The sequence below is a fragment of the Cladophialophora bantiana genome (assembly GCF_000835475.1).
Source record: "Cladophialophora bantiana CBS 173.52 unplaced genomic scaffold supercont1.31, whole genome shotgun sequence".
Lineage (NCBI taxonomy): Eukaryota > Fungi > Ascomycota > Eurotiomycetes > Chaetothyriales > Herpotrichiellaceae > Cladophialophora > Cladophialophora bantiana.
Genome location: NW_015971605.1, coordinates 178,536 through 203,602, shown reverse-complemented (window position 1 = coordinate 203,602; position 25,067 = coordinate 178,536). Strand labels below are relative to the sequence as shown.

The window sequence follows — 25,067 nt, the reverse complement described above, 5'->3', positions numbered from 1 at the left end:
TCCTCATCGCCACACGGCGACAACGAGCTTTCCGATTCAGTCTCCGACTCCTGCTCGAGGCAACATGATCCGCAAAAACTCCCATTCTGAGAGGAGCGAACTGTTAGATATAGCTCTATGGCTGTCGGTCTGCTGTCCATGGCTCGTTCAAGCATTCTTTGAACCCACGCCAGAGGTTCATTGTCGGCTGGTGTAAAGGTCTAGGATTTCAGTTCTTGAAACCCATCCTAGAGCAGCTTCTCTATTAGCATGAACTCACTAAACCTGGCTCTCATTGAGAAGACACTTCGAACCCTCGAACAAGTCCTGACGGATGCAGACACATTGCAGAATGACTATGGCCTGAAGATCGAGATAACTGCAGATGAAATCCAAGAGCTGCACAACTCCAAGAGGCTGTTTCGAGGCATTAAGATCCTCAGCAATAATGCTACCAAAGAACTCCTCAACGACACCGCTAGAGTCTATCAACGATGGACTTCGTGGAAAAAGTTCAAGTGGGCGGTATTTGATCAGACAAAGTTTGAGACTCTGATCCGAGATGTTCAATTCTTCAGCGAGCAGCTGCGTAGCACCATCCATTGGACAGAACAGGGTCAATACACTGGTAATTCCTGCCACACCTTAAGATCTCTCATCAACCAGACTAATGACAAGGACCTCCTGGAGATTATCACGAACAAGTTGGATGCCTTGGACAGTGCCATCCATGCCTCCGCTCGCTTGAAACAGGGATCGCTGCTTTTGGAAGTTCTGGACGATGGCCCAAACGGTCAGGGCTGGCTGCTGCCTTCACGAACCCATCGACCGACATCTTTCCTCTCCCCTTCAAGACCATCGATGATCACGAGACAGGCGTCTCCGGGAAGAGACTTGAGGTGTGATTTCAAATCTCTTCGACGACCTTCGCCAATAGCCGACCAAACGTTGTACCGTGTAGTGGCCAGCTATAACGACCAAAAGGTTGTTCTAGAATTGGAAACTCTACCCCAGCATATAGAACGACGACTCAAACACCGGATCGCAACAGTCGCTGATCTCTTGTCAGGGTTGAGTAGTCCGGCATTTCATTCTCTCAGATGCATTGGTTATCTGAAAGAGCCCAAGACTTTACGATATGCGTACATCTTTCAACCGCTTAAGGACGACGAGTTTTTGATGCGAACTCTTCAGAACCTCGTGGCGGGAGACGGTTTGCGCCCTAGTATCAATCAGAGACTGGCAATTGCTTTAGCATTGACCGAGACGGTCTTGCACCTTCACACTGCTGGGTGGTTGCACAAGTCATTACGCTCAGACAACGTCCTGTTTTTCCAAAGTACGAAAGCAGATTGGTTGAGTCTCGAGGACATCGCAGAGGCATACCTCGGAGGCTATGAATTCGCCAGATGCGACAACATGCTCGAAATGACAGAGGGCCCGGGAGCATTTGAACATTCTCGCCTATATCGTCACCCACTCTCCCTTAGCGAGGATCGAATTCCATTTGTAATGCCTTTGATCTCTACAGTCTCGGATGCGTTCTGTTGGAAATCGGCCTTTGGCGGCCATTGTTGACGATGATACTAGACTGGACAAGGAAGCATTTGGACTCAAGCAGCAACTCGTCACACTACCGTCTGCCTAATCTCAATCCAACGGGGATCGCCGAGTTGGAATCGATATTTTCCGAGAATGAGAACTTCCTCTCCAGTGTGCAAAGCGGAAGAATTGCCGAGGAGCTCAGGTTTTGTATGGGGAGAACATATACGGGGGTGGTGGAAAAATGTTTGAATGCTGCTGCTTCCTATATTTCTGTTCCACCTGCCAACGAAGGCTGCGATGATAATGACTCGAATCTTGACATCTCCCTTGACCTACAGCAAGAGTGTCTGCAAACCCTCAGATCCTTGATCGATCTCACGTTTAATATATATACAATAAACCATACCCAGAGGTAGACGTTACACCTATCTGGCAATCACGCTGGCAAGGCTACCGGATATCAATCCTCACAAGGATAGATCATCGGTCATTTTAGTTGACCATTCTCTGCGGACATCTGAAAGAGGCCGCTACTCCTCGTCGCAGAAAAACAGCACGGTTTGAAGCTGAAGCGAGGGTATATAAATGCAGAAGACCTCTCTTCCTCCTTCCTTTCTGATCCGTCCCCCTTGAGATTGGGTAGACTTGTTAGTTGCAGAACTCTTACTCGAATACTAACTTTAATGAAGAGTCAGTCTAAGCTAGGAGGGGAGGGGTGATAGTGTTAGGGGTACTCAGTATTTTGGAATATAGACCGAGGTGCAGCAAATCTCAGCCTCGTCGCGCCAGTCGCTAAATCGCGGCACGGCTTGGCATCGCAGCGCCGAGTCGAGTCGAATTGAATCTAGTAGCTGCGTCCGTGGTTAGCATGGGCCTGGTCCTAGATCACCCAGACATTTCACTTTACCTCATTTTTCTCCTCTTCAGTCGTTGACGGCGGCTGCGTGCACTCTTTGCACCTGCCGACGTCAAAGATGCGGCTTCAGCTCCTCATCCAACGCCACTCCCTCCCACCTGTTACCATCATTCACACGACAGGCAGTGGCCCCGCCTCACATACCAAGTCCCGGTCCGCCACGATTGCCGACCTCCTCGCCGACGTCAATGACCTCGTGCCCCTCGAGTCTGCCGACGGCGAGTGGGGTCTGGAAGATTACGCCGTCGAAGTCGCTTCCACCGCAGACCAAAACTTGACGTACGAGTGCTTGCATTTTCAAACCCTATACTCTGTGCTGAGAGAAGATGATGAAGTGGTGATCAGGGCGCTGAGCAATGAAGATCTAAGAGTTAGGAGATTAGGTGGACGACATCAGATTACGGGCGACGGCAGACATCTGATTGATGGCGTGGCATTCGGGAAGCAGTGGTTGAAACAGACACAGAGGCCGGGTATCGTGATTCCGCCTAGGAAGAAGAGGAAAATTTTGTTTGATGAGGATGTCGGTGTTGCGGGCGAGGAAGACGCAAAGCGCACTCTCCCTTCTCCTGCTGAGGGGGGAGATCGCATGGATGCTTTGGTACTCTTTCAGGGTTGTGAAGAAGACGAGGACGACGAAAACGATCATGATTATGTGGATGAAGCCGATGCGGACGCTGATGGGCCAGGATTGCAACTCACTGTCAGAGAAGATTTCGATGACGCAGACGCCGACTCAGAAGACGAATTCGAGCTGAATGGTGAAGATGAAGGCGAGAATCTCTCCTCAGAGCTCGAGAATCTGCTGGAAGATGCCGCCGAGATTGAACAAGCTGCCAACATGGCCATTGCAATGCAAGTCCTCGACGGAAAGCTGAAGAGAAAAAGAAACACCGGAGACGACGGCGAAGAGTATGAAAATGAGGTATTTGAAGGATTCTCCACTCCTATACGAAGCTCATCTGCTGGGCTCAATCGCATGTCCGGTGCTCGAGAAGATGGTAGGACCAACTTAGAGGACGACGAAGGCGAAAGCCGAAACAACATGACGAGGAAGAATGCTGATCGGCGAGCTGAAAAGCGTGCGGGAAACGCTCTCGAGGACGATGAGGAAGACTCCGAGGATTCAGATACAACTAGGAGCTCCGATATCTCATCCTCTGACTCCGAGGCTGATAGCACGATGGAAGATACTGCTATGCAGCAAGCCAAGAAACGAGCTTTGAGCCTCATCAGAGATGGTGATGTTGATCACAACACATCATCAAGCTCTGATTCTGAAGAGGATGAGAGTGACGATGATATCACCTCCAGCTCGGAATCTGAGTCTGATTCCGTGAAACCTACGTCGTCAGATTCTGAAACGTCAGAATCCGAATCCGAGTCCGAACCCGAATCAGAGATAGAAGAGAGAAACACGAACAGGCCGTCCGAGTCCAAGACAGCTTCCTCTACAGCAGCCTTACAGACTAAAGGCGCTAAAGGAAAGCCGGCGAAGTCATCGGTAGGCGTTCCTTTCCAGGGGACAAATAGGACGCACTATAACAATGACAGGGCTAAAAGAAGGAAGCGGCTCAATCAGCTTAAGAAGCAGGGGTTGCTACCTGAGAATGCCGCTTTTGAAGATCTAGCGAAGTATGAGTCCACGCAACAACAGAAGATGGAAGAAGAACAAGAACAAGAACACGCCGCCGAGCAACGAGCTGATCGCCAAGTCGAGGAAGTGGCGGCTAAGGCAGCCGTGAACGAGGTCGAGGAAGAGAATGTGAAGCCTTCAAAAAGAGCAGAATCAGCTGTAAGCAACGACGCCCCTGTCGAGCCTACATCTGCGGGGCTCGAAATACCGGAGACATCTCAGATCGATCCCGTTGTCCCAGAGTCAGCTCCAAAGAGGGCTAGGCTCGACGTGGCTAGTTCTCGTCGTCTCGTTTTCGGATCCCTAGGCCTGAGAGCGCCCAAGACCGCCGAAGAGGCGCAAGCGTTGAGGGAGAAGTTATCCCAAACCAGTCGCCAACAAAATCACCAAAAGAGCAATTATGACATTAGTGCTTTGGAACCTTCACAAAGGGCATTGGTTGCGGAAAAAAATAATGATTCATGGAAGAACAAATTGATTGTCGCGGCAGTTGAATGCGAAGAGCCTGGGATCTGTTTGCCGCCGCCGCCATTTCCATTTGAGCAAGGCTGGGCAAAGCCAGCCAAAAACAAGCGAAAACTTCGTGATCAAAGCCAGTATTATCAAAGCAGAAACGGGTGGCCTCACGAGAAAGACGATGGTGCCGTTGCACCTGAAGTTGCAAGCCTGAATTATGATGTCAAGCCCTACGCCCCCAGTGATCATGCCTTGTTGACAGTAGATGGAAATGCAGAGGATGTGCCAGTCCGGGACTCTTTTGACGGCCTTCCAGAGCTTAACCAGGCACAAATCCTGCCCGGTGCGATTATTGTCTACAAAGAATTGCATGTCGATGCCTCGACAAACTATCAACCTGAAGTGTCCCCCTATAGGGTCGCTGAAGTGTCAGAAGTGGATGAAGACGGTACTGTGCACGTTCAGCTGACTAAGGGCTCAATGGCCGCAGACTCCCAGGGCAAAATCTACCCACAAACAGGCCAAAGAGTCCACGGCAAGTTCGAGCTGGCGAATGAAGATCCACATGAAGTTGATGATGGGCTTCGTGAAATTTCATTCTCAAATATGATCTCGGCGAAGCTGCTCAAAGCCTCTGTAGTCGAAGATCCCAATAGCAGCCATATCATCAGCCCCAGAGGCGGAGAAGCACCCATGTTGTCAACGGAAGACCAGTTTGCTGTCATTCCTGAGTCAGCGAGACAAACTGTCGAGGCCCAAGCGGCAGACAAACCGGATGCAACTGCGCAGACAATCGATACCCCTCGCAAACAAGAGATAAATGAGATGATCAAGGAGGCCGGCTTCGACTCAGCTCTAGATGAAGAATTGCTGGAACCAATCCCTAACGCTGCTGCTGATAACGCTAAAGATGCACCTAGCCCTGTCGAGGAATCGACTCAGTCGCAAGGACAATATCCTCACAGATTTCGGCTGAGGTCACCTCGCGTCAATGCGTCTTCGTCGGATCTGAAGACTTCATCAGATGTGGACACCAACGCCAATCCCAACGACGGCCCTGGTGACGCTGACCCCTCGAGAAGTTCCAAGTTGCCTCCAACTTCTTCGCCATACATCTCAACCCAAGAAACTGTTGAGTATCCTCATATCTCTCAGATGGACATTAATTCTTCGGACCCTCCGCGCACCACCAATAGCAGCTCACATCAGGATGCACAGAAAGTCTCATTAACTCCGGCGCTTGATCTATCTTCTACTACTTTTGAACAAGGGAACGTAATCAAGGAGGACTTGGATAGCAAGAAGAATGAATTGGATGCCGAGCACCTCATTGATGAAAACCCGAGCCGATCAGAGGACGTGCCTGTCTCGCTTGAGTCCGAGGTTCCAGAGTCTCAAGATCAACAAGCCTCGATCCCTTCTCAAAGCACGGAAGCAGAAGACGAAGGGGTTGCGGACGGAAGTTCTTTTTTGGGACGATTTGGCTACGATGGTCAAGATTCTTCGTACCATGATTCTGGCAGTGATGACGATGACAGTGACCTCCCTTCCCAAAGTAAACTTACATCCAGCCAAAGACACCACAGACGAACCCGATCACTCTCGCGGAGAGTGTCCCCCCCAGCGCCAACTAGGAAATCTCTCCGCAATACGACGAAAAAGAAATTGAGGAGTCCGACTCCGCCGAGTAGCCCTGACCTTTCAGCTCCAAGTGAGACTGCCATTAAGCTGTCGCAAAGTCAGAGAGGGCCAAGATTGTCTCAGATTCCGGCAGGATCACCGATTGTTGACTTGACTTTCTCGAGCGATGCACCGAGCCCGGTCAAAGATACGGATGACAACAGCGATTCAACTGGCGGCCAGAAGAAGACTAAGTCTGAAGTTGGCAGTATGAGTCGAAGCACGAGTGCGAGAGCGGGCAAGCGGGATAGCGGGATTGGCGTTAGAAGATTGCTAACATCGAAGAAGGCCAGAGGATATTACTGATGCGCAAAGGAAGGGGAAAAGAGAAGGCCAGGCGCTGCTGGACCGTGGTCTATTTTGTATGCTGTAAAGAAATTGACAGTCATAGAACATAGCCACTAATGAATATATGATGGCCCGGTCTACCAAAATTCTGCATTTACGGTATGTTGACTGTGCAATGATGTTTTGTTGATGCTAGCCTTGTTGCATGGAAGGCTGGAACTCGAGGCTGCAAGGCTGAGGTCGGCGTCATTGCGCCACTGCGCTTCCGAATGCTTCGCGACAGTCTGGCTTCTTCACGCGACCAATTTTTCCCGCCATCTAATTGATTCTGTTTCTGGATGCACAAGGTCAACTAGCTACTGTTGAGGCTGTCGCTGATCGTCCTCTACGGATTCATAATGTTTTGCCGGTGACCCGTATATGCGACGTGCCATCATGGCTCGGAAATTCAGTAGGATTTTCACGACCCTCCTCTGTAAGTCATGCGCCTGCTGGAGTCCGACGCTGGGTCTAACTATTGCCTCCAGCTTTATTTATCGCTTCCGCTATCCTCATTCCTGCTAGTCGGACTTCGACGACTGCCAGAGCGGAACTCGTCGATACTCAGATCGACTCTCGTCCTGACGAGCAGCAGAAACAAAACTACTGGGCGCAGGGCGGAAATGACATAGTTCATGAGATATGGTCGGTTTTACGGGATTTCGAACCAACGTGGAAAGACAGCGTGACCTCAGCACGACCGACTGGCCTCCTGGGCACCGTATGGCATTACACGAGGATAATCTTCCGCGCTCTATTCATGAATACACCTACGCGAGACGACAATGATGCCCCGAAGGTCAAAGGGGACTTGAAGAAGGGCGTGGATTCGCTCAAAGCGGCGGCCTCCTTCGACGACCCGGACGCCATGTTTCTGCTGGCTGAGATGAATTTCTATGGCAACTTCTCTCACCCGCGAAGCTTTGAGGCTGCCAACTACTGGTATCGCCGGTTGGCTGACTTGGACGGCAATGCCACGGCGCAGTACATGTTGGGTTTGATGTACGCTACCGGCATTGGCGGTTTGGAAAGAGACCAAGCAAAGGCGTTGCTATATCACACGTTTGCTGCCGAACAAGGAAACATCAAGTCTGAAATGACGCTGGCGTACAGGTATCATGCAGGTATTGGCTGTCCCAGAAGCTGCGATAAGGCTGTCTCCTACTATAAAAGAGTCGCCGACAAGGCGATGACATATTGGCAATCAGGGCCTCCTGGAGGCAACTCCTTTGTTCGCAACTCATACCGTTGGGTGGAAGTTGACGGAGGGATCTATGGTGAAGGCGCGAGTGTTAGCTCCTCGGGTCCCAACGCTCCTCGAGACGGCATCACCGCAGCGCATATCGACTATGTCCTCGACTATCTCGACACGAAAGAACGACAAGGCGACTTCAACGCCATTATCACTCTGGGGAAACACTACTACGAAGCCCCTCGGGGATACAAGCGCAATTTCCGCAAAGCACAGCGTCAATTCATGAAAGTTGCCAGAGTCTACTGGACAAAAGATGGCAAGGTGTCTCCGAAAGCACCAAAGGGGATCGAGCGTCTAGCGGGAAAAGCAGCAGCCTATATTGGACGCATGCTCCTCCGTGGTGAAGGGATGGAACAAAACTTTGAAAAAGCTCAGACCTGGTTCAAACGAGGCATTGCCCTTGGTGATTCCTTCGCTCAGTACCACATGGGCTTGATGTATCGTGATGGCCTTGGTGTGCCCCAGGACGGGGCCCGTGCTGGCACATACTTGAAAGCCGCGGCGGAGCAGTCTCTCCCTTTGGCACAATCAGCGCTGGGAGTGCTTTTCTTAGACCAAGGGGACATTGATACCGCTGGACGATACTTTGAGCTCGCCGCAGGAGCGGGCGTAATGGAGTCCTTCTACTATCTCGCCGAACTCACCAACCAAGGAGTTGGTCGTGAGCGAAACTGCGGCCTCGCAGCTGCCTACTATAAAGTGGTTGCTGAGAGGGCAGAAGTCTTGCATTCCTCTTTCGTGGAAGCAAACTCGGCCTACGAAAGAGGCGATTTTGAACGTGCGTACGTTGCCTCTATCATGGCTGCGGAGCAAGGATATGAGAATGCCCAAGCCAACGTGGCGCACCTTCTTGATTACAAGACGTCGGTAATTTCACTGCCAAACTTGGGTCTTCCTCTTCTCTCGACAAAGAAACCGAGTTCGAAGAAGAGCAAACTGCTCAACGATCCGCATCTGGCTCTCGTATACTTCACCCGCTCCGCCAAACAAGCCAACGTCGACTCCTTGATCAAGATGGGTGACTATTATCTCTCCCTGTCCTCGCCTACCAACGCAGCACTCACGCTTTTCCCAACGGATGACAACGGTGAAGCAAAATCCAACCTGGAAAAAGCAACAACATGCTATACAACGGCCGCTGAGACACACCATTCGGCCCAAGCCCTCTGGAACCTTGGCTGGATGCACGAAAACGGCATCGGTAGCGTTACGCAGGACTTCCACATGGCCAAGCGGTACTACGATCTCGCGCTGGAGATGAACAAAGAAGCGTATTTACCGGTGACGTTGGCCTTGGCGAAACTGAGGCTACGAAGTTGGTGGAACGGCGTGAGCGGGGGAAAGGTCAATGGTATTAAAGACGAAGAAGGGGATGAGGAGGAACAAAGACGGCCCAAAACATGGATCGAGTGGGTCAACAGATTCCTGGACGCGGCGGAGGAGATGGATGCGCGCGAGGCGGAGGCTCTGGCGAGGGAGCGGGATGGAGACGATGAGCTTCTGGGCTACGCCGAGCCAGGGGGGATGGTTGGTGGTGGCGGCAACGCTGAATACGCCGACAGACACGCACATGGACAGGAAGGGGGAGGCGGCGCGGGCAGAGTCGAAGGAGACGTCTACGGCGCCGACGAGTGGGATGAGATTGACGACGGCCTCATCGAGAGCCTCATCATCATCGCCCTCGCCGGCGCCTTGGCCTTGCTCGTATACGCTCGCCAGGCGAGACAGAGGGCCTTGGAAGAGGAGAGGCGTCAAGCTCAACACCAGAACCAGAACCAAAACCAAAATCAAGCTCAAGGTTTCGCCCAAGCGGCAGCCCCTCAGCAACAACACCAGCAAGAGCAAGAGCAGCCACCGGCTCCAGGGCAGCAGCCCGAAGGAGAAGGGCCACCAGCGCAGGATAGAGGCATGTTCCCACCCCCTGGGGATCTGGATTGGAATAACTGGGTCGCTGGCGGAATCGGGCATTGAGATGTGTGAAATGTGTTGATTGTACTATAACGGGAACAACCAAAAAAATGATTGAATGGTTTCTTTTCTTCTCTTCAGGCTTCTCGTGGGCAAATGAAATATTTGGAACATTGCATATCCCATGCGTATATGCTATATGGGCTTGTTCTCGACTTGAGTTGAGATGATCCTTTTCAATAACGGCTTCTGGCTTAGGCGCGAAGCCGGAGGACATTCGAGCTTTCTGCTCCGTAATCCCGATTGTCTCCTTGTGAGTCTTCATAGCAATTCAATCAGGGGGCGATCAGAACTGCCAGCACTCTCTAGCAATGTCTGAGTCCACCAATACTGCCATGCAGAGCTTCATCCAATTGCGTAGGGTCTTTTGTGCGTCGACATGAAAACCTCCCGCCCCGTCTGGCTGCCTCTTTCCTTTCGATATGAGCAAGCTGTTTCCATGCCCTGAGGCGATTCACTCTTCCTCTTTCCCCACGCTGGGGATACCAAAGCCTAACCCCTTCCACATCTCAAACAGGCCCAACGGTGTTGTCCCCGCAGTCCACACTGACCAGTCCAACGAACTTGCGGCAGTGTGCGGGCAGTGCCAGCTTCGTGCCAGCTTCAATGGCCTCTAGGCTTCCCAGTGTTCGGCGGTCGGGTTAGGAGCTTCGTCGATGGTCTTTTTCATGGAAATCCATTGCAGAGTCATGTCATCAAGCCCCACTGGTACTGTCATGCACAGATTGCACCTTCTTGTACTCATCCTCCAGCTGCCTCTGCATGTCAAAGTCCGCCTGCCTTTCTCTCTTGATGCGTTGGTGTTCCATGTCTCGAACGACACCAGCGTGCATGGCCTGGAAATGAAGAAAGGAGTCAGCCACAGATTTGCAAATAGTCCATCAGATGATGGATCAGGATCTGGGACCAAGGGGGGAAAAGAAAGAGCATACAGCTTGTTCAGCGGTCTGGGCCCAGTGAACAAAGGCGACTACGCCGGCGGTACCCAGAATAGTGCCGAGCAGGGTAATCTTCGACGCTCTAGACATTGTATTTGAGCCTGTCCGGGGGCGATGTCTTCGGTGAGGAAAGGAAAGAAGGAAAATAAAATGTTTAAGCGGGTGGAATTGGAGAAGGAAGAAGCTCCGCAACTTCGAGAGCTCTCGGCGGCAGGCGCATCATGACGGACAACGCTCCCGAGTATACAGTATTGTCATATCCAAGATAACTTCTCTGCGCAACTCCGTTTCCCCTAGCTCTCATCTTGCTCCTCGTAGCCTCTTTCCCTTACCCTTTCTCTGCTCAGTTCTCCCAAATCATCAATAGCGAAATGGTACGTTTCCGTCCGCTCACGGCTTTACGTTTACACTAATATCAACTCCAGTCCGCCCAAAACTCGGCTGGCATTCAGACCCTGCTGGACGTAAGTCAAGAAAGAGCTTCTGAGCAGGTTCAAGGATAATTCTGAAATGTCGGGCAGGCAGAAAAGGAGGCTCAAAAGATTGTCCAGAAAGGTAATGCTACGTGTCTGTTATCTTTCACGTTCCGATGCTAACAATCCTCGAAGCCAGAGAATGTAGGCTACGACACCCTCGGCCCTCCCCTTTACGACATCCTGTACCGGTCTAACTGCCTTTGCAGACCGAACAAAGAGGGTAAAGGACGCCAAAACAGAGGCCCAGAAGGAGATTGAGGAATATAGAAAGAAAAAGGAAGAAGAGTTCAAGAAGTTTGAAGCCGAGGTGAGTCTATCCGATCAGCGCCAATCACGCATGGCCGGGTTGAGAAGCTTATCAAATGCGCGCAGCAATCGAGCGGGAACAAGAAGGCCGAAGACGATGCGAACAAGGATGCCAATGCCAAAGTAAAGGAGATCGACCAGGCGGGGAAGAAGGCAGGAGCGAAAGTCGTCGAAGACCTCATCAAAACGGTCACGTCTCCTCATCCTGAGGTGCCGGACAAGATCTCAAGGGAGGACTGAGTTACAGGGCTATTGGGGGGACACCGCAGGGTTTGATGTACCGGCACGAGAACAGAACGAGAGTCCCGGTTGTTCTCGAGGAATGGCGGGCAAACTACAGAGGCTGGCGTAATGGAGTCGAATCGTCTACCAACATAGACATGGCCCAGAAGGGCATGCTATACTGCATATTGACCCAGTTCGTCCAGGAGAGCTCTATGACCGCCCCAAGGAAGATATAAATTGTCGGGGCGTCCTTGTTATCAGCCTTACCAGTATTCTTCCTCGTTCTCCTCTTGCTCTTGCCGTTACAATGCCCTTGCTGAAACGCAAGGCCATATTCAAGACAACTTCCCCGGATCTGTTGTCCGAACCAAGCCTAGAAATACAGATTCGACATGATGTCGTCTCATGACAAATTGATATCAACATTGGCCCTCTAGAACCCTTCCTTAGCCAACTCCTCCGCGACAGCCAAGTAAAAGGCCACGGCATTGAATCTCTCCTCGACCAGGCCCAGCCGACTTGCCATCTTCTTGAGCCGGTTGGTCCAGTTGATCAGATCCAAGTGCGTGACGCCGGCCAGCGTGCCCTTGTACTCGCCCCACTTGGCGCTCCTAACACTGACGAGGCCGTCGTTGGGGCCCTCGAGCACGTCCATGAGGTCGTGGGACAGGCGGAACATGGAGAACAGGTGCGGCGTGGCGCTGGCGCCGTAGGAGAAGTATTTCACAGACGGGTCGTTGGGGACGCGCGGGTTGAACGTCTGCGTCATGTACTGAGTGGTCAGCTGGGCGAAGGCGCCCGAGTCGATGTGCAGGCGCGCCAGGAGCCGGTAGATCCAGGGCAGAAGGTCTGGCCCGATGTCGCGGAGGAGCATGTCGGCGGCGGAGCTGCCCCTGTGCGGCGTGGCGATCGTGGTCAGCGACCGCACGCAGAAGAGCGATGGTGGAGGGCACAGGCGCGAGATCATGTACCGCGCGTCCAGGCCCCCCATACTGTGCGCGACGATGTTGATTTCCTTGCCGTCCTCCCCGGCCTGCGACAGCCTATGCGCGATCTGGTCCATCAGCACAGCTGCGCGCTCAGGGATCGACGCCGTCCTCGGCACCGACGCCGTGAGGCATTTGATCCCGTGCGCCTGGAACGCTTCCTTGATGCCTCGCCAGTAGCTGATGCCCGGCAGCAAGTCCCCCGCTAGACGAAGCTCGTCGAAGCCCATCAGGCCGTGGGCGAGAACGATCGGATATTTTGGCGCCATGTAGTGGGGTCGAAGGTGCGCGTAGTCGCTGACGATGAGCCGGCCCACGTCGGTAAGGGAGCTGGAACTGTCCGGGTCATAGGAAGGGCTGTGATTCTTTCGCTGAGTGTCATCAGGTTGGCGGTAAATAGTGGCCTCTGAATCTGTCGATTGTGGTTTTTTGGTATATGTCGACTGGTATGGGACATGGAGCCGTTGGCGACTTGGAAGACGCAAGATGAAGGTGTCCGGTCGCCTCCATCTTAGTTTTATTCCAGCATGGAGGCGTAAAGCTCTCCATGGCATGCTATCGTCTCCTCAAAGACACCTCTCTGATCCCGTATTATGCTGAATGGTCATGAACGCCATCGGTTGTGCTTTTTATTTCAGAAATCATTGAAGGTCGACCTGCGTGCGTCATGCGTAGCTCCGGAGCAGATTTCCGAAGCCTCGCCGAGTAAGGTGGATACATTTATCAGCCTCGTCTGTCAGGCTGTCGAGACATGACCACATATGAACTTGTACTTGGGAGGCTGGAGAGTAGAGGAGAATATAGCTCGATATTCTCTCACTTTCATCATTTCATGTACAAAGAGACTAAAGTATACAACGCCAGGCTTGCACAGCGCTAACTAACGCATCTATCTTGTCTGTGGCTCTGTCATCCTTTCCGTCTATCTAGCGACATGTAGCTCCTCTCCACTAAGCTCACAGGACTCGATTCATGACCATCCAGACCATTCATCGCAGGAATCTTTGGCGAGGAGGTCGGCGTTTGGTACTCGCCTAAACAAACCTTGACTGCACCGTTGCTCTTTGGTTTGTTCAACTCGTCTTTACTCTGGTCACCCTCTGACGCGTTCCGCATTATCTTTCCTGCAGCGTAGGCACACCCGCCATACGCAAAGCGAATCAGAGAATCACCGGTCAGACTGCCGATGATGAAAACATGCGGCGCAACTTCGAGATCTTCGTTCGCCTTTTCACGTAGTGTCTGTGCTGAAATCATGCCAGCACTTGCTGCTTGTAGCGAACCTGTATCTGTGGGCAATACCTGGCAAAGGAGAGCGGGTGAGAGATAGTTCAGCGAGCCCCGTCTTCCAACTACATACGCCAGACCGCTCACCTGACGCTGAAATGGCAGTTCGTTCTTGCTGGCTCCTTGCAAAGTGACTGTGGCTGCCAATCCATTGTCAGTGGCTTGAACGCCGGTGATTTCGGTGTTCGGCAATCCCTCATACGTCGCATTCCAGTCGCGACTGGATTCAAAGCCAGACACGATGCGACCATATCTTGGGCGCTTATCCTTGTGCTTGAGGGAGGCGGTGGCCGCAAGCTTCATCCGCCGGTAGATTCCTGCGTATTCGGGATAGGCTTGGTGATGACAAGCCCGAAGGGGAGAAGGTGACGTCGAAGGCGCCCATTTGTAAATGTGAATGATCTTTTGGTCCGGCGGACTAGAAATCATCACATCAGCAGCACTGAAGCCGGAACCGATGACGAGAAGCGGGTCCGGAGATGGTTCAGTCTGTTTGGCAAGCAGTTCGACGAGTGGACGGAGGAGAGGCCGTGGTTGGATGAGCTCGCTGAAAATTCCAGAGGCGAGAACAAGATTCTTGCACAGGATATTGTGGGATGCGACATAGAAACTATCGCCACGACGAGAAATACCCTCGACGTGCTCTCCGTCACGAATTGAATCGGCGATACCCACCTGGTAGGGATATTCGGCAACATAGTCGGCGACAGCACGTCGGGATGGTCTGAGATAGACTGGCATAGGTCGACCGTTCCGTCTTTGGTAGTGTTCATCAAAACCGTACCCTGGAAGCGAGATCATTCCGGCATAGCTGAGCGTTCCGATGTCCAAACTTGCACGCACAGGATTCTCTACCCATTGCCCACCGGCACTGCGGGCCTGTCCAATAACCACATGACCGACCGCTCGCGAAGGCTCGTATGCCCACCTGATACACGTCTTTTTCTCCGCATCGTCTGTTTCCCCCAGAGGCCTCACCAACGTGTCGAGCAAGACATTGAGGGGCAGGGCTTGAGTTGAGTAAGAAAACCGCGAGCCGGAAAAATGCTCGGTCAAGAAGTCGAAATCGAGATCGAGAAGATCATGGCCTAACCGGAGCAGTTTCTCATGGAGGATGGCATCGGGATGTGGACTGCATTTGTCGTAGTAAGGGATGTGTCCATGGAGGATGTAAGAGAGAATCAAGGCGGAGGGGCCATTTCCTAGCGAGGGCGCAATAGATACATTGTCAGCTTGGTGTCCCCTCTATCTGACTTGTCCAAGGCATCGCATTGGGGACCTGGCGAGGGTAAGCTGCACTTACCGACAATGACAGTGTCGATCTTTTGAGGCTCGCCATGAGCCATTGAAAATTCCGTCCCCTTGAGGATTCTGGCATTGTCCTGGGGGGTGATGAGAAATCTGTCTGAATTATTTTTTTTTTGGCTTCGGTGATGGTCGTGGAGGGCGTGGAGGGGTACTTCGGTTGATCGCAACGGGCGAAGTTCTGACCGGTGGGTGTGTTGGGGGTGCCCAAGCGTGCGCGCCGGGAGAGCCTGGCAACGGGGCCTTTCCGCCCCAATTGGATCCGGCAGGTCTTCACCTGGTGCCCAGCGAGCGGCTGGAGCCTGGAAGCTGGAGCCCCTTGAGCCCACTAGCACCCTTGCCCCCTGACATTCGGTAGGTCCTTGCTATTGGGCCCCCCAGGAGCAAACCAAGTTGACCATTACTCGTATTATTAATATATGCATTCATGTCGTACGCGAGGCCTAGTGAGCCTCGAACCTCCCTTGTATTGAGGATTCTGTAGGTAATCACTACAAATCTACTTTTCAGGAGGATGCTCCCGCCCAGTTATCATTGCAGATGAGACTGCCGGTTGTCAACCCATGATACCCGGCTGGTGTCTCTCTGCTGGTTCAATTGACTCCCAGTACCGTCCCGCGAGACACGACTCTAAGACTACTGGATCCGGCTTGACTTAGAGCTTCCACACAGGTGGTCTCTTTTCGAAAAAGGAATTTATCCCTTCCCTGGCATCCGCAGCTCTCGCATGCAGAGCCATGAGTCTGCCAGTCCATGCCACTGCATCTTCGTAACCATCCCCTCCGGATGCAGAGGAGGCCCCGTACAGTCCCATTTGTGTCCAATATCCCCATTTTCCTAATGCCTGCGGCTGTGCCGCCGTCTTCTCCGATAACTGACTAACCATTTGGGCCACCCGCATCTCTAGGGCTACCTCATCTGGTAACACCTCAACTGCCCCTCCTGGAAGTTGATCTGCCCGAATTGGCTCGGCCAGAGCTAGCATTCTATACGTAAATGCATGCCCCAGTCTTCGCGAGACGGCTGTGGAGGGAGATGTGCAAGGCAGTCCTAACGATGCTCCGGGCAGCCGGAATTGAGTTGAAGCGCAAGCCACTGGAAGATCCGTCGTCAGAGCAAGCTGGGCCCCAGCAGCAGTCGCTAGACCCTGAATAACCCCGATCACTGGTGCAGGGGAGCGCCTGATCAAGGACATGACTTCGGCGCAAAGCGCGAATGTCTCCTTGACTTCATCATGGCTCAATCTTCGCAGTTCGCCCAAGTCGTGCCCCGATGAAAATACAGGTCCCTCAGTGCGCAACACGATGACATTGGGTAGTCCCTTTCGATGCTGCTGCCACTTTTCCACATCGAGAAGCCATCCATGTTCTTGTGCAGCTGCGGAATTCCCGTCCTTTGCAGCAGCCTCTAACTCTGCGAGTATTTCCGGTTTGAAGGGAGGCAGGATCCTCACCCGACCGTCAACAGGTGATTTATTGTATGCGTGGAGTTGATCTCGTAGATCTCGCAAAACCGCGAGAGACAGAGCATTTCGACGCTTTCCATTTTTGATTGTCAAATAAGCAGCGCGAGTCGGTAAGGCAGGCCAAGTCATGTTGATAGGGTCTTATTGGTTGTCAAGTTTCTTGTGGGAGAGGTCTGCCATCTGCCTGGAACGGTTGATTTCAGGAAAATTCGTTTCTTGGTCGCGATGCTCCATTGCAAGCCTTGAAATATCGCCGTTACTAGCGGGGTATAAAAGCCGGGGCATTTCCGATCCGAGGTTGAAGGGCATCTTGGTCGTCATTTCATCTCATGACAAGACTTCCATTCCGTCGGTCCATAACATCTGTGCCTCGTCGACGATATGTGCCGTTCTCTACGGGCTTGTTCTTATCATTAATGAAGGGTTTTCGCGGCCAGGACCGTGCAATGTCAATGCGCGATCTCGGCGCCCAGATCTCCAGGAACAAAAATATGAGATAGTCGATGATGACACAGAGGCAGAATAGCTTCCCGGCCCATATACCGCATCCGTAGTATCGTTTCAATCGGTCAATCAGTGCGTACCCTCGAACGCGAGAAGCACTCCAGGGAGCATTAGCATGTTGACCATAAAACTCTTGTTCGGTGATGGCGCCCGTGATGCCGTCATACACCCGTTCAGTCCTCTGCGCAACATCGGTCCAAGAATACATCATCTTCACCTGATCATGAAACCGTTCGGTCTTGACCTTTCCCGAACGCAAAGCAGCAATGGCTTTACCCGTCGCCACGACCAAATCGTCCTCTTCAGGCTTGGCAAAGGTTGTCATGTGCGCGGGAAGCACTTCAGGTATACCTCCGACTCTAGTGCAGACCACATACAGCCCACAACTCGCGGCTTCCACGATGACGGTACCGAAAGCTTCGGTCAAGCTTGGATGGAGGTAGATATGCCCCTTGACCATTACATCACGGACTTCCTCGTGACGAACGGGACCGAGGAGCTCTACTTTGTCTTGAAGCATTCGTCGTTCGAGCATCTGTTCCAGATCAATGGCTTTTGGACCTGAGCCAGCGATGATGAAGCGGACATTGGGATGTGCCGCAAGGATTCGGGGTATGGCTGCAATCAAAAGGTCAGTCCCCTTGTTGTAGAATAGCCGGGAAATGACCACAATCACAATCGTGTCCCCAGGGCCAAGACGCTGCGGAAGCGGTCTGGGCCTCATATATCCCGTGTCGTTGTTGGACTTGGGTACGTATGATCTGGGTTGGAAGTTCTCGGCAACCACTGCATTAGGTATCACAGAGACCATCAAGGGGTCAAGAGACGCTCGAAGAACGGTGTTTTCTTTGCACGTATGGCTCACACAGATAACATGGTCGACATCACTCAGGGCGAATTTGAGTAGCTTGTTCGTCAAAATGGAAGCCGCGTCTGCGAATCCGAAAAGTGAGTGGTCGGTAAAGACAGTGCGTAGACCCATGGTTCGAGCATGGAGGATAGCTTCGTGGCAGAAACTGCTCAGGCTTGCGTGACCATGAACAATCTGGATTTCTTCCCTGATGACGATGTTGCGGAAAATGGGAAAGAAGGAGAAGACCGTAGGCATCGTTGTCTCTCGGTAGATAACCAGAAAGGGCACATGGTAGACTTTGAGTCCGTTTGTGAGGTAGTGGACACCTGTGCGGCCTTTATAGGCATGTGTGATCACGACGACCTTGTGTCCTCGATCAATCAGCTTGGTAGACAGCTGATATATGTGACTTTCCACTCCCCCTGGTTGGGGGAAGAAGAAGTCGCTGACCATGGCAATGTTGTAAGGCATCCTGGGCAGCCACTATCTCATCTAATGTCTCTGCCGGTTCGATGACATGCCATCCTCAAGATCAGAGCCATCAATGACAAAGATTTGCGCCCTATGGATAAGTGTGTTCCGTCATTGCCATTGTTTGTCGAGATGTCAGCAATCGCGGGTGGCAGGAGGAAGGGAAAAGCGGGAACTCGGGAATCACAGTCCGAAGGCGGTAAGACAATTCTGCCGGCGAAATCGTTAGACTTTTTTGGACGACCACCAACTATCTGCAAGGCCCAAGAACAGCACGCTGCATGGGCATTAGGTTCCTCCTGTCCTTAAATAACGCCCTCTTAGGCCCCAACGGCCCTGACACATGTCTCGCTTCTATGCGCGCTACGTGCCCTCCACGACAAGGACTGACGCCCTCCCAGACACTATTGAGAAATGTGCTTCCAACCAGGACAAGCGCAAGCGAGACCAAGATGGAACAGTTCGGGAGAAGAGAAGCAAAAAACTGAAGACAGCAAGGACAACAGATCTAGCCCTCGAAACGCCCCTTCTCTCGACTTCAGAGAAACCCACAGTGATCGCCGAAGACTCTTCAGCTGCAACCGGAAAGAGGGTCCTGGACAAATCTCGCGTTACGGAGGCTGCAAGATCCGAGGATGCCTCAGTTAGTGTTAAGCCCAAAGACCCGAAAGAGCCCCGTCGCGACGATTACGACTTGGAAAATGGAAATCGCCAGATACATGATAGTGTGAGAAAGAAGGAGAAGAAGAAGGCTAAGCGTGGGGATACAACGGAACAGGAGGATGAAGAGGCAGATGATGCACATGCTAAAAAGCACACCGCGCTGCTCTCAAAATATGAAAGAGCGAGACAACAAGATCAAAAAGAAACAAAGATCGACACAGCATCAGAAGAACCGCCTGCAGAACTCCACGGTCTTGAACCCCTACCTCAACCAAAGCAGATAGATGTTGTTTCAGAGAAGCCAACCTACTCTATCCTACCACCTTGGCAAGAGGATCCATTTACCGTTCCTTTAAATTCGTCCTCAACCTTTGCATCACTCGGGATCAAAGAACCCTTGTTGGACAATTTGGAAAGACAAGGACTACGGCAGGCTTTACCGATACAAGCATCTGTGTTACCATTCCTGCTCAATGGTCCTGATCAGCACCCCGGCGACCTCTGCGTGTCGGCTGCCACGGGCTCCGGCAAAACTCTCTCGTATGTGTTACCCATCGTGGCGGATTTGAAGGATCTCCCGGGTACAAAGCTTAGGGCTGTCATTGTGGTCCCGACGCGAGAGCTCGTGAAGCAGGTACGTGAACTGTGTGAGGTTTGTGCAGCAGGAACTTCTCTCAAATTCGCCACTGCAGTGGGAAGCAAATCTCTCACCGAAGAGCAAGGGTTGCTCATTAGAAAAGAAAAGATTTTCGATCCGGAGGAGTATGAGCGATGGCAACAGAGCCCTATTGAGTGGTCCAACTTCTCGTTAGCAAGTTTGGCCCAAAATGCAAGAGATGCGGACCCGATGGAGTCCGTGGGCTATGTCACACAATATAGATCCAAAGTGGACATACTGATTACGACGCCCGGTCGGTTGGTCGATCATCTCAAGTCCACCTTGGGTTTCGCTCTTGACAATGTGAAATGGCTTGTTGTGGACGAAGCAGACAGATTGCTCAATGAAAGCTACCAGGAATGGATTGCCGTTGTCAAACCCGCCTTAGAGTCACGGGCGGCAACCCAGAAGAGTGATGAAATCCTCCGCCACATGAGGACGACACTCCCGAGACGAAATATAAGCAAGGTCTTGCTTTCTGCAACCATGACCCGCGACTTGTCTAAGCTCAATGCTCTGGGACTATATAACCCAAAGCTGGTTGTGCTCGCTGGGACTCAAGAACAGACAACTGCATCTAGAGGCAATGCAGCACCTGAACTGCTTAAAGAAGAGCTGGCGCAAAAAGGCGATGAAATTGTCTATCTACCCGATAAACTCAAAGAAACCGTCATACCTGTCACTGACGGCGCCGAAAAGCCGTTGTATCTCCTGGAACTCCTTCAAAATCATATCACACTGTCTTCGAAGCTGTTGAACCCGGTTGACACAGCTCGGCGTTCGTCGCTAGATTCAGAGGCCGAATCCGACTCCATTTCATCCTCAGATTCCGATTCCGAAGATCTGACATCTTCGGGAGATGACTCGACTACAGACACAGCATCCGACTCAACTGAAAGTGCGGCGACACCAAGTCTCAGCATGAAAGAGGTCGCGGAGAGTCAAGAGACGACTAGAGTGCCCCGAGCTTTAATTTTCACCCGCTCCACCGCTTCAGCGACGAGACTCTCTCGGTTACTGAGTATTGTCAATCCTCCTTTGGCTTCGCGAATCTCGACCCTGACACGGAGCACTACATCGTCTGCCTCGTCGCGTCGTGCCTTATCTTCCTTCCGCAAGTCGAAGGTATCAGTCTTGATTGCCACAGACCGTGCTTCTCGTGGTCTGGACGTGCCTGGCCTTGAGCATGTCATATCATACGATGTTCCAAACAGTGCTTTGACATACGTGCATCGCGTCGGTCGAACTGCTCGGGCCGGCGGAGTTGGTCATGCATGGACGTTCGTTGAACATAGGGAGGGAGCTTGGTTTTGGCGTGAAATCGGAGGTAAAACCAAACACACAATGCCAGGGACAGGCGTCGACCGAATCTCGATCAACAGGCAGACCAAGATTTCCAAGCTCAGTTTGAATCTTGAGGGAGAAGGTCTCAAACAGAGATACGAGGCGGCTCTCCAACAACTAGAGAAAGAAGTCCTGGGCAAGTAATTATGGATGAATTCTGTCAATCTTCGGCATTGCTCATAAGCTCGTGTCTTCTTGCTAATCATGTTCCTAAATAGCTCGTCTAGTCGACGAATGGGAACGAGGACCAGATCTGCCGACGCTTGAGAGAAGGCCCGGTGATTGAACAACGTCGAGTTTTCCCTTGCGTAACGCAGTAGTATTTCACAGGCTCAGTTGCTTCCCTGGAGATGTCGCCAGGGTCGATGGGGCTTGCTATCTGTCGACAGTCTTGTACGAGTGTGGCAAGCCAGGATGGCTTAGCTCGTCCCGCAGAGGTAGCCCAGAGGTGTTTGCAATGAAATCTTAGTTGATCGCTAATGGCACAGAGCCTGCCTATATTTCACCGCTATTCAGACCACTTGTGGTGCTACTGGACGTCGGTCTTGTCACCTCCTATGCCAGATTCTGTTGATTCCTATGCCCGGAAGATGCTGCGAAAGACGAGCACTGGTAACGGTTGGCTCTCCGGTTCAAATTTCCACCTCGACACAATGCTGAAGCAGTTGTCAAAAGCCCCTACGACACATATACTGGACACAAATTAGCCTCGCTAGAGGGCAGCAGCTGTTCCTCAACGACCTCAACAAAGCTGTATCCAACACTGAGAATGGCTTCTCAAGTCTTTGTTCCACCATCTTGCTACTTGGAGACTCGGCCATTCTGCATCCGGAATGCACACTCCATTCGTATTTGACCATTGGGGATCGGTGAGGCAGTCGATGGGCAGGACTCGAGGTTGGCTTTGGTAAGCACGACTGCGGATGGGTTAGCGCTGTATTCCTATACGATCGATCTGTCTGGTTCATGTCATTGATGGAACGCCAGACGGGCCTCCAAGAGGATGAAGTCTCTGCAGGAGAGCAGCATGATTCGTGTGAGAGAACCACGGAGCATGCAACTCAATCTCCTGCTAAGATGCAACTTGCGACTGGAGGCAATGATCTTCAACTTCGCTGACTGGGTTCTGTCTCCCTTCCAGTGTCAAGCTAGCATCGCTTCTTCACGTTCGCCTCATCCTGGCTGACTCATGTCGCAGGTGGTTGTTCGCCGAGTTTGGATATGCCCATATCGAAACATCACCGACAATTGGACATTTTCAACCACTTCAAAGGCTGAATGAAGCTCCATACTGCGAGCGGCAGGACTTCCACGTTGAGATTGATCACGCGGATGCAGTCCTGTACCATTTCGTAGCTGACTCCCTACCTCTGACCACTAACTGTTGGTTTCCCCCCCAAGCCCAGAGCCTGACTGCCCGCAGACTAGGTCGTTGAAACCGGGTTGAGATCTTTTTGAGTGGCTCCCGGGATGCAAGACGCTCGAGACGGGCAGCAAAGAACCACAAAGGTCGCTTCCAGGTGTTGACGAGACGCTTCGGATGTCTGCCTGGTTGGCTGCCTTTAGTCACCATGCTTGTGGTCGCCTCTTGGGTGCAGTGCTGGATGGCTGCGAGGTCTGCGGAGCCCCTAGATGAGGGCTACAAGTGCCGACAATCTCGATCGTCATCGACCTCATACCTGGCTGATTAGCAAGATATTGGTCACCCTTCATCCAAACCGGATCTGGCAATCGAATTAACGTAAAACAAACGATCGCCGGGGAGACCCAACTACCACTACGGTACCGAGTACACCAACGAGAAACGGCCCTCGGAAAACCATCATGCCTTTTCCGCTGGAGCCGCAGGGCTTAACCACGGAATTTGACCTTCCTTTTCCTACATCCACAAGGTGGCACAGATTTGCTGAGTTGAGCTTGCGTCAGAACGGCCACGGGCAGCCCCTATGGGCCAATTTCATTTCTACAACTTGGCACTTACTCATTATGAGTTATTTTGGGAGACCAGCAGAAACATAGGCAGCGCATACGGAGACTCTTTCATCGTATCATCTCTTGCACCTGGTTTCTCTTGGCGGCCTGACCGAGGTAAGCTTTCAATGCCGGGCTGAGCTCTTGCACCAGTACCGCTACAGGTTGTCATGCGCGAAGGGATGAAGTGGCAGAAGGAGACTTTCCAGAGGGGCCACATGCTGGTTAATGAGCCCAGTGGCAGCCGAAGGTGTTCTCCACGGTTCAACTGCAAGGGTTCGACTTGGTTTCGACAATAACCCAGACAAGTGCCAATGATTGTGAGACAGGCCGAGTCCGTCGCCGAAGCAGCCCTCACGGCACATAGGGCACAGTCTCCTGACACCTTAGGAGTCCAGACTGCAATCGTCACCTACAAGAAAGACAAACGACAATCAAACCACGACGAGCTTCGGTGTTCCTTGTTGGGTCACTACTGGTTCTTGTGAAATAGTGGAACAACATATATGAGCGGGAATGCCACCTCTAACGGGTCCTCAACGAGGACGGCTTTTAGCTCTACGAGTTACACATTACGTACAGTCAGCCATGGGCGTGTGCAGTGATGGACTGACACAAGTCTTTCAGACTTGCATAACCACCCGCTCTCGGCCTTACATAGTACCGTCTGGTTCCTCTCGCTTCACAGTTTCTCTAGTTCATATCACGGTTAGAAGCCTGCAGAGTCTCTCAACCCGCCTCGACGTTCCTAGCATATTGATGTCTTTGACCAGAAAAACAATGCCGCCACTCTCCATCAACGGCAATGAATACTTTCTCTTTTCTACACAGCCTGGCGCAGACCTTGAGCATCTCAGCCCCCTCGATGCTGTCATAAGCCAAAGTGGGTTCATCCAAAGGGATAAGTTGACGCTCATGTTTCCTCAGTCTGGTCGTGCTTGAAATCAACAGTTACACGATCCGAGAAGTCGAACTTTAGCACCCCGGTCCAGTTACCGTCATTTGATAGCTGCTGATGTCTCACATATATAAGCGGCCGAACATGAAACGGCCGGCCCCATGGTCCCCTTGGAACCTGTACGCTGTGGGAGGTCATTCTCCTTTTTGTGTAATATCTTACCTAGAGGCAGGTCCTGCCTGTCATGCGGTGAACCCATGATCTCTGTACACAAGAGACCAGACGCGGCCAGCGGCATTCCTCCTGCTGTTTTGATTGCTCGACCCACGGCGCACACGGAGGGTATTTCCAACGTTAGACAAAGTACGCTGTGCATCTGAATTCTTATTCTGTAGATCAACATAATCGCTGTCCCACCTTCTTGCAATTGCCTCTTGGAAAGCAAATCGCCTATACACAATGATAGCAAGCTGCAGCATGAACAAATCGTTGTGCTCTGTTCAAAGCTATTTTTGCTTTTCGCCGGTCCAAGTCGTATCCTCTGTCAACTGTCCAAGTCTCAGTTGCCACAATCTTTTTGACTTGGTCAAACAAAAGGTCGCCTTGCGGGAAATAGTAGGAAAATCGCATAAAAATAATCGAAAAAGAAGAAAGGTGGTGAGCTTTTCTCTGTAGGGCGTGTCTCACCCACTCCTTGAATGTCGAAGTTGATTTTAGTACAATGTTGTCAAATGGGCGGATTGGAGTTCAGAGGTGGCCATGATTGCACTATGCGAGTAGGAAACACCGTCTTCATCAAGTCAAATTTAAATCAAAGCCGAAATCAAAGCGAAATCAGACCATGGTCAAACTTGCTAGGTGCCTGGTAGAGAACAGCCTTGGTGTAAGGTTCTTTGTCACAGCTCCAAACAGAGACGCAGAGTTGGCTTTTCCGGAGGGAGATGACTCTTGGTAA

The 25,067-nt window shown here is 51.9% G+C and overlaps 10 protein-coding genes across 10 annotated transcripts; 5 read left to right on the top strand and 5 right to left on the bottom strand.

Moving 5' to 3' along the window:
- Positions 1-249: 249 nt before the first annotated feature.
- Z519_12625 (uncharacterized protein) lies at positions 250-1,557 on the top strand (the record flags this gene model as incomplete). The annotated part of the gene is made up of 1 exon (XM_016770330.1): positions 250-1,557. One exon carries the CDS (start codon positions 250-252, stop codon positions 1,555-1,557), a length of 1,308 nt encoding a protein of 435 aa, XP_016613508.1.
- A 941-nt stretch (positions 1,558-2,498) lies between these two features.
- Positions 2,499-6,518, top strand: Z519_12624 (uncharacterized protein; the record flags this gene model as incomplete). Its single annotated transcript, XM_016770329.1, has 1 exon — positions 2,499-6,518. One exon carries the CDS (start codon positions 2,499-2,501, stop codon positions 6,516-6,518), a length of 4,020 nt encoding a protein of 1,339 aa, XP_016613507.1.
- Positions 6,519-6,935: 417 nt separating this feature from the next.
- On the top strand, positions 6,936-9,765 carry Z519_12623 (uncharacterized protein; the record flags this gene model as incomplete). The annotated part of the gene is made up of 2 exons (XM_016770328.1): positions 6,936-6,975; positions 7,028-9,765. 2 exons carry the CDS (start codon positions 6,936-6,938, stop codon positions 9,763-9,765), a joined length of 2,778 nt encoding a protein of 925 aa, XP_016613506.1.
- Positions 9,766-10,457: 692 nt separating this feature from the next.
- Z519_12622 (uncharacterized protein) lies at positions 10,458-10,790 on the bottom strand (the record flags this gene model as incomplete). The annotated part of the gene is made up of 2 exons (XM_016770327.1): positions 10,458-10,598; positions 10,695-10,790. The coding sequence occupies 2 exons, from the start codon at positions 10,788-10,790 to the stop codon at positions 10,458-10,460; spliced, it is 237 nt and encodes a 78-aa protein (XP_016613505.1).
- Positions 10,791-11,071: 281 nt separating this feature from the next.
- Positions 11,072-11,722, top strand: Z519_12621 (V-type ATPase, G subunit; the record flags this gene model as incomplete). Its single annotated transcript, XM_016770326.1, has 6 exons — positions 11,072-11,074; positions 11,126-11,164; positions 11,222-11,255; positions 11,309-11,317; positions 11,383-11,483; positions 11,549-11,722. 6 exons carry the CDS (start codon positions 11,072-11,074, stop codon positions 11,720-11,722), a joined length of 360 nt encoding a protein of 119 aa, XP_016613504.1.
- A 418-nt stretch (positions 11,723-12,140) lies between these two features.
- Z519_12620 (uncharacterized protein) lies at positions 12,141-13,247 on the bottom strand (the record flags this gene model as incomplete). Its single annotated transcript, XM_016770325.1, has 1 exon — positions 12,141-13,247. One exon carries the CDS (start codon positions 13,245-13,247, stop codon positions 12,141-12,143), a length of 1,107 nt encoding a protein of 368 aa, XP_016613503.1.
- Positions 13,248-13,602: 355 nt separating this feature from the next.
- Positions 13,603-15,326, bottom strand: Z519_12619 (uncharacterized protein; the record flags this gene model as incomplete). Its single annotated transcript, XM_016770324.1, has 2 exons — positions 13,603-15,182; positions 15,284-15,326. 2 exons carry the CDS (start codon positions 15,324-15,326, stop codon positions 13,603-13,605), a joined length of 1,623 nt encoding a protein of 540 aa, XP_016613502.1.
- Positions 15,327-15,940: 614 nt separating this feature from the next.
- Z519_12618 (uncharacterized protein) lies at positions 15,941-16,879 on the bottom strand (the record flags this gene model as incomplete). The annotated part of the gene is made up of 1 exon (XM_016770323.1): positions 15,941-16,879. One exon carries the CDS (start codon positions 16,877-16,879, stop codon positions 15,941-15,943), a length of 939 nt encoding a protein of 312 aa, XP_016613501.1.
- A 193-nt stretch (positions 16,880-17,072) lies between these two features.
- Z519_12617 (uncharacterized protein) lies at positions 17,073-18,578 on the bottom strand (the record flags this gene model as incomplete). The annotated part of the gene is made up of 1 exon (XM_016770322.1): positions 17,073-18,578. The coding sequence occupies one exon, from the start codon at positions 18,576-18,578 to the stop codon at positions 17,073-17,075; it is 1,506 nt and encodes a 501-aa protein (XP_016613500.1).
- A 343-nt stretch (positions 18,579-18,921) lies between these two features.
- On the top strand, positions 18,922-21,387 carry Z519_12616 (uncharacterized protein; the record flags this gene model as incomplete). The annotated part of the gene is made up of 1 exon (XM_016770321.1): positions 18,922-21,387. The coding sequence occupies one exon, from the start codon at positions 18,922-18,924 to the stop codon at positions 21,385-21,387; it is 2,466 nt and encodes an 821-aa protein (XP_016613499.1).
- Positions 21,388-25,067: the final 3,680 nt, after the last annotated feature.